At 37.6% G+C, this 8,481-nt stretch overlaps 1 protein-coding gene across 1 annotated transcript; it reads right to left on the minus strand.

Moving 5' to 3' along the window:
- Window positions 1-823: 823 nt before the first annotated feature.
- Window positions 824-6,568, minus strand: LOC119681730. The gene is made up of 4 exons (XM_038094999.1): window positions 6,499-6,568; window positions 5,145-6,407; window positions 1,676-5,069; window positions 824-827 (listed from the first exon to the last, which is right to left on the minus strand). Exons 1-4 carry the CDS (start codon window positions 6,566-6,568, stop codon window positions 824-826), a joined length of 4,731 nt encoding a protein of 1,576 aa, XP_037950927.1.
- Between the last annotated feature and the right edge of the window lie 1,913 nt (window positions 6,569-8,481).

The following is an 8,481-nucleotide window of genomic DNA, read 5'->3' on the forward strand; positions in this document are numbered from 1 at the left end:
TAGCCGCCTTAGAGCAATTTGTATTTTCCAACAATTGATTTCCCAGTTGCGTCTTACCTGTAATCCACGAAACTCTAATTAATTGCGCACTGAAAACTTTTGGATGGAAAATGAAAAAGTTTCTCTACGATTTCACAGACCAGTAAGCAACTCTAGGAAGTTTATTAATGGAAGATGTTGGGATTTGCACAATCCACTGTAAATTTTATTGACTAACTTCCGCTAGTGCTGGCTACTTTGTTTCAAAGCGGAGTATCTTAGCAGTTGCAATTTAAGTATTAAATTTATAAATTTTTAAACTTTCTTAGAGAAGTTTAATTTTATGGTTGTAGCTTTTCTTTTTTTATTGTTTTTTATTTTTAATAATAAATTAATTTTTTAAAATTATGTAATTTTATTTAGTTTTTGTTAATATTATATAGTAAATATATATAATATTTTAGTTAATGCAGTAATTAGTTAACTAATTTACTTTAAGTTTAGTTGTTTGTATTATATATCTAATTTTTCATTATTTTTAATTTTCAGATTTACTTTGTGCTTGGGAAGAATTACTGATGTGGAGTGAAAATGCAGCTGCAGCCCGCAAAATGCAAGAGGAAATGATTATACTTAAACACGCCCTGAATCGTTTGGGTAACAAATCTTCATTTGAGTTAATTGATACTGAACCAGCAATACAAATCGCTATTGAGGCACTTAAGGTAAGTGAAATATTTAATAGTATAATGAATTAAAAAATAATAATTAATAGATCAATGAGAATGATAGTAAAAAAACGAATGCAGTATTAATACATATTTAATACGTATTAAATATAGTTTTATCTTATTATTTAGAAAAAGATTAGATCATTATGAATTAGTTTGTAAATATATGAAGAATAATGTGAGCATATATTCTTTAGAAAGGATAATTGAAATTGTAAAAAATCCACATAAAATCGAAGAAATTACGAATACTGAGTATTCGTTTTTAATAAATTTCTTCCAGCTTGGTAGGAAAAAAACAACGACAGTGTGGCAAAGTCATTACCCTCAATTAATTTTAATTAAGAAGAAATTAATTACAGAAATTATTTTATAAATCCATGATCAATAGTAAAATAATCATACAAACTATATGTAAATTATAAGCGTTTTTATAATTGGGTTTTATGATCTTTATTTCAATTTCTTTAACACAATGTAAATTATAAACGTTTTTATAATTGGGTTTTGATTTCATTTAATTTATACAATTGAATTTATACAATTTCGGTTATTGATTGTTTAATCACTTTTTATGTGTACCCGTGTGTTGACACGTTCGCGATCGAAAAACAAGAGACAGAATCAAACCAACGGAGTTTACTTGCAGCCAAAACATATAACAATAAAATTTGCTCATCTCGAGCGCAAAAAACAAAAGGCAATAAAACAAGACTTAGAACCGTTGGTTTGATTACATCTTATACAGGGTTAGTTAGATAAATTAATTAACCATATATTAACCATATAAAATATTATATATATATATGAATTATATAATATATTAATTATAATAATTTAATTATACAATATGATTTACAATAGATTAAAATATAATAAATTATAATATATAAATCATATAACACATCAATTAATAATTCTACAGAATCCTACAATATTAACAATTTGACTTTAACCGCTCTAACATCCCGCCCCCCTTGAAAGGATTTTCAATTGGTAATAGTGCGAGTTTGTGGATTGGACGGCGTATTACTCCTTTTGGGGTTTGCACATCAACAACACGAACCAAATTATCTGGACCCCTGATGCAATGCACGATTCGGCCCATCAACCAGCGTAGTGGAGGCATATTGTCTTCATGGATTATAACCAGAGCCCCCTCGGTGATGTTAGACTGTTCTTCTGTCCATTTGGTGCGTATCTGCAGCTCATTCAGATAGTCTCTAGACCATCTGCGCCAGAAGTGATGTTTGACTGCGGTTATACGAGACCATTTATCAATTAATGAAGCAGCTTCATACTGAGGACTTGGTTCAGATAAAGTTTTGAGCGGCCCACCGATAAGAAAATGTGCCGGCGTTAGCGCTTCATAATCGCTCGGGTCACAAGAATGAGGTGTGATTGGTCGCGAATTTAAGATAGCTTCGATTTCAATCAGTGCTGTTCCAAGCTCCTCAAAGGTGAATCGAGTATTTGATAATGTTCGATACAGATGGCCTTTCGCGCTTTTTACAGCCGCTTCCCATAGACCTCCAAAGTGAGGTGCTCGGGGCGGTATAAAATTGAAATTTATGAATTGGTTGCTGCAAAAGGTCTGCAGCATCACTTGATTAGACTTCTCGAAAAACATTCTTTTTAACTCTGCTAGTTTGTTGTTAGCCCCAACGAAGTTCGTGGCGTTGTCGCAATAGATGTCTGATGGTAACCCTCGTCTACCGATTAACCTTTTCAGTGCTGCAATAAATGCCTCCGTAGATAAGTCTGACACGGCTTCTAGATGAGCTGCCTTTGTAGACAAACAAACGAACACGGCTATATAGGTCTTATATGGAACCCGTCCCCGAATTCGGAGATACGTTAATATCGGACCGCAAAAATCTACCGCAGTACGCGCGAATGGACGGCTTGGAGTGAGGCGTTCGATTGGGAGATTACCCATCATTTGATTAAGTAGTTTGGGTTTATAACGCACGCAGTGAATACACGAGTGCACGACTCGGCGTGCAATTTCTCGAATATTAATTATCCAGAAGTTTAGTCGAGTAAGGGCAATTAGTGCCTTTGCGCCTGCATGATAGTTGCACAAGTGTACATGCCGAACATAAAGTTCCACAAAATAACAGCCCTTCGGCAACAAAATAGGGTGACGTTGGCCTACTGAGATGTCACTCAGCTCGAGGCGACCTCCCACCTTTAGTAATTGATAACCGAATACATTGTCCAGGAAGGGATTTAGATGCTTTAATGTACCTTCGGCTGGGTTCCCTCGTTGTAGGCGTTGTATATCAATTTCGAAGAATTGCTGTTGGATGACCCAAATAATACAGTGCAATGCCTTTTGTAGCTGAATAGGTTGGAGGGTACATTCTCCGTTCGTCAATTTATTCTTGGTTACATGATAGAAACGCTGTACCTGCGCTATTACTCGTAGCATCTTAGTGTATGAACTATATCTTGACAATACCTGTAATACGTAGTTGTCTTCATTTGTGTTAACGAATACAACCTTTCGCGTCTCTTTATTGACTTCTTCCATATCCAGGTTGTGACATTTCAAATGCGGCCAGTATTTATCAGCGAGTAACAAAAATTCCGGCCCCGTAAACCAACAAGACTCTGATAATTGGCGGATGTTACAGCCGCGCGACACAACATCTGCCGGGTTGGATTGGGTAGGAACGTGTCTCCATTGCCCATTTGCGGTAATATCTTGAATTTCCGCTACTCGATTGCCAACGAATGCAGACAGGGTTGATGAGTGCTGCTTCAACCAATGTAATACAATCTGTGAATCAGTCCAAAAAAACGTTTCACCCTTAAATTGCGCAAATATTGGTTGGACCTTCTGATACAGTTTGGCAAGAAGTAAGGCACCACAGAGTTCTAGTTTAGGTAGCGACTTCCGCTTTATAGGTGCCACACGGGATTTTGCAGTGAATAGCCTGACCGTCACCTTACCTGATGTGTTTTGTGATCGGAGAAATATACAGCAACCATATGCGCGTATTGAAGCGTCACAGAAGCCGTGTACATCAACCTGTTGATAGTTTATGGATAGGCAGTATCTCGGCACCTTAACCGATGAAAGCGTTGTAAGATCTTGAATAAATGTTTTCCAAGCTGAGTGAAGATTTTGAGGGACTGACTCGTCCCAGTCCACACGCAAAAGCCACAATTCTTGCATCATAATTTTTGCTACGAGTATGATCGGTGCTAGTAATCCAAGCGGGTCGAATAATGAAGACGCAAGGGATAAAATGGTGCGTTTTGTTACAATTTGACCTGGTTGCGCATTGAACGAAAATAGGAAAACATCTTGCATTTGGTGCCACTTGATGCCTAGGGCGCTGGTGACTGTATCTGTATCAAGATTCAAACTCTTTGTTGTAGTATCGCTGATGAAGTCATGATGGTTTGAATGCCATTTGTCAAGATCGAAGCAACCCTTCTGTAGAATGGCCGTTAACTGATGTCTGATATTGGTGAGTTGATCAATGGAATCTGCTCCACCTAAGAAGTCGTCGACAAAGAACGATGATTTAATGAGTGCAGCGCCTATTGGGTATTGTGTTTCAAATTTGTCCGCCAAATACTGCAAACTCCTGGTTGCTAGAAAAGGTGCTGATGCAGTACCATAAGTGACTGTATTCAACTCGTAAGTACTAACAGGATCGGACTCCGTATCTCGCCAAAAAATATATTGGAATTTTCGATCTGGTTCATCTATCAGTATCTGTCGGTACATCTTAACAATGTCAGCCGTCAAGGCATATCGGTGCAAACGAAATTGAAGTAGCAACAAATATAACTCCGGCTGAATTGTCGGGCCGACCAGTAGAATATCATTTAATGAACGTTGCGAAGTTGTTGGACATGACGCATCAAAAACCACCCTCAGCTTGGTCGAAGTGCTCGACGGTTTTAAAACACAGTGATGAGGGATATAATAATGAGGTTCGTTGGTTTTCGGAGTCTCAACACGCGTCATGTGTCCGAGCTCTCGATATTGTTTCATGAATTCTTGATAGTCTTGCTTCAGTGCACGATTAGATGACAATCGCCGTTCTACAGAACAAAAACGGCGTAAGGCGATATTGTGTGTCAAACCAAGACAATCTGGCGAATCTTTGAATGGTAACCGAACGACAATTCTTCCCATCGCATTTTGGTGGACCGTTTCACGATATAATGACTCACACGCACCATGTGCTGGTGACCATGACTTTGAAGCCGATTGCACTTCCTCTATCTTCCACATCATTTCTAATTGATCGGAGACTGTATCTTCAACTGATAATAGGCATTTTGCTGCTGGTGATGCAAATGGCTGACCCTTGTACTTGCCAGATACAATCCATCCTAATAGTGTTTTTTGAAGTACTGGAAGATTTTCACCTAGTTTGATTTGACCGACAGACAAAATATCAAAGAAACTTTCAGCTCCAAGCAAAAGATCAACGCGCTTGGATTTAAAGAATTGCTCATCGGCGAGAGGTGTATTTGGTGGAACCTTCCACGACGATATATCGATTTCAGAACTTGGTTGATATGCGATGTGATTCGTAATACCAAAGTTTAAAGCAAGTTCAAAATTTGAATGACGAGATTTGATTGATGTGAACGTCTGATACTTAATGTTGGTCAACGAACTACCAATACTGGAAACATGCAACCGATGTTTATGTTTTGCTAAACTAAGCTTCTTTGAAAACTCCTCCGTTATGAAGTTGACCTGAGAGCATGAATCAAGTAAGGCTCTACCCACTTGATAACTTCCCGATGAATCCTTCACTAAAACCAATGCAGTGGCAAGAATTATTTGCTCGGCCGATGACATATTAAGATGGGGATGGCTGGCAACGTTGTCGTTGGGCATAGCAGCGTGTTCTGTGCGTCGTGATGATCCCGCGCTCTTAATATTCGTTGGCAATTGCGAATGATGCAAGAGAGTGTGATGTGGCTTTGCGCAAACCTTACATTTAAACGTTGATGTACAATTAACCACATGATGGCGTGGCGATAAGCAGTTTATGCAGAGTTTTAGGCTCTTCACCTTTTCAAACCTTTGAACCACCTCCAGTGCCTTAAAACGATGACAATTCTGTATTAGGTGTTCATTGCTAGAACAAAATGAGCAAGAATTGCTAGATGTAGATGCAACAAATGCGTATTGTTTTGAGCGTCTGTTAGTCTTGGAGTTAAGACTATTAGGTTTACGTTGTGATGATGACTGATTGCCGTTTCCACTGTCAAGTGATTCGAGAAACTGGCAATGTCTATCCAACAATTTTGAGCAATCTTCCCAACTGGGTAATGTGTCAAAGTTACGCGATTCATTCCATTTCCTACGTGTAATTGCGTCCGTTTTTTGCATGATTAGCGAGATAAGTAGAGCCTCACATATTTGTTTCTCTGTACCTAGCGAACAGAGTGAACCATACAAAGCGGATGCATTGTTTACCAGACTACGGAGTTGTTGGCTTGACTGACCCGATACTGCTGGTAGATCAAATAGTGTCGCGATATTTTCGGCGAAGATTAGGCTATTATTGGAATAGCGCGATTTAAGCCTATCCAGAGCCTTTGGATAGTTTTCATTCGAAATAGGAAATGCCTGTACTGTCTCTAGAGCTTGACCAGTAAGGCAGTTCAGCAAGTGATTAAATTTTTCAATATTTGTGAGGTATATTTCGCGATCTATGATTTGGAGAAACGAATTAATAAAATTGTTATAATCCGAGTACTTACCACTGAATGTAGGTAATTTTAACAGTGGTAATTTTTTTACTTGAGGTGGGCATCATTGCTGTTACGTCTAGCACTGATGCATTGTGGGCCTCTTCCTGCAGTTGAGACATGATTAATACTTTGGTGGAAACGTATAGGTCTTCTAATTCATCTCTAGCTGAGTCAGTTGCATCTAATTTCTCGATCAACGTCTGAAAAGCTAAGATTTGTTTAAAATATGATTCTAAAATACCTAGTCGACATTTCAGTTCTGGTTGTGAGAGCGAATTACTCTTTCCTTTGACGAACGTCTTGATCCTTGAAATGCTCGCTTTCGTCGAGGCTCGCTGTTGTTTTAGTTCTGACAGTTCTGCCGTAGTGGTTGGCTCTGCCGTTGCCATTGAAACAGTTGTAGATACTTGAGAACAGCAAGGGATTTGACGAAGTCGAAAAGTCACAATAACAGCAGCGAACTTTCCGAAATTGAACTGCTCTTACGGTGGTTGTTGTCAGACGCGACGTTGACGAATCCGCCCACTTACTGATTGGAAGCAAATATTAACCAGTAATCAACAAGTAAGTTAACTTGTTGTTGTTGTTGTAATTGTTCAGCGTGACCTTGATGCGGACACGAGGTTCTATTTGGCGCTTAGCAGAACCTAAGCCGAGAACCATAGAATGCACAATAGTACACACGTACGATAGTATATAGTATATATGTACAGATGTACGATATTATTAAAATTAGCACACTTTAGATATATAACCGTTTAGGAGCAATACTCACACGAGCACATTATGGTTACAAATTAATCAAAAACAATAAAAGCGAAAGTATGTACAATCAACAAGTAAAGATAGCTTGTTGTTGTTATTTTAATTGTCGAGCACGACCTTGATGCGGACACGAGATTCTATTTTGAGGTTAGCGGACCTAAACCGAGAACCACCAATTGCACAAGAGCATATACGTACGATAGTACATATGTAATATATATATAGATGTACGATATATTATAATGGTTAGCACACGTTAGCTATATAGCTGGTTAGAAAAAGTATTCACACGCGCACATTAATGGTTACAAATTATCCAAAAACAATAAAAGCGAAAGTATGTACAATCAACAAGTAAAGATAGCTTGTTGTTGTTATTTTAAATGTCGAGCACGACCTTGATGCGGACACGAGGTTCTGATTTGAGGTTAGCGGACCTAAACCGAGAACCACCAATTGCACAAGAGTATATACGTACGATAGTACATAGGTAATATATATATAGATGTACGATATATTATAATGGTTAGCACACGTTAGCTATATAGCTGGTTAGAAAAAGTATTCACACGCGCACATTATGGTTACAAATTAACCAAAAACAATAAAAGCGAAAGTATATACAATCAACAAGTAAAGGTATCTTGTTGTTGTTATTTTAAATGTCGAGCACGACCTTGATGCGGACACGAGGTTCTGATTTGAGGTTAGCGGACCTAAACCGAGAACCACCAATTGCACAAGAGTATATACGTACGACAGTCCACAGAATAGCTATCTGGAAGAAATGTACACACGCGTACACTAATGATTACAAACTTAATAAGAAAAAATGATTACCACACGTGGGTAATATTTAGATTTTTTAACAAATTGGAGATTAATAACCACTATTAAAATTGCAAAAAGTCCTGTCACGGTCGCCAATGTAAATTATAAGCGTTTTTATAATTGGGTTTTATGATCTTTATTTCAATTTCTTTCACAATGTAAATTATAAATGTTTTTATAATTGGGTTTTGATTTCATTTAATTTATACAATTGAATTTATACAATTTCGGTTATTGATTGTTTAATCACTTTTTTATGTGTACCCGTGTGTTGACACGTTCGCGATCGAAAAAAAAAGAGACAGAATCAAACCAACGGAGTTTACTTGCAGCCCAAAAAATATAACAAAAAAAATTGCTCATCTCGAGCGCAAAAAACAAAAGGCAATAAAAACAAGACTTAGAACCGTTGGTTTGATTACATCTTATACAGGGT

Source organism: Teleopsis dalmanni, chromosome 1 (genome assembly GCF_002237135.1).
Source record: "Teleopsis dalmanni isolate 2A chromosome 1, ASM223713v2, whole genome shotgun sequence".
Taxonomy (NCBI): Eukaryota; Metazoa; Arthropoda; class Insecta; order Diptera; family Diopsidae; genus Teleopsis; species Teleopsis dalmanni.

Bases quoted from the DNA above. Each gene is read 5' to 3' on its own strand.
- LOC119681730 (XM_038094999.1), bottom strand. From the start codon at position 6,568: ATGTCTCAACTGCAGGAAGAGGCCCACAATGCATCAGTGCTAGACGTA. The intron at 6,408-6,498 runs GTAAAAAAATTA...TCCAAATCATAG, and splicing joins AGCAATGATGCCCACCTCAA to ATCGCGAAATATACCTCACA. The intron at 5,070-5,144 runs GTTTCTTTGATA...AAACACTATTAG, and splicing joins TCTTTTGCTTGGAGCTGAAA to GATGGATTGTATCTGGCAAG.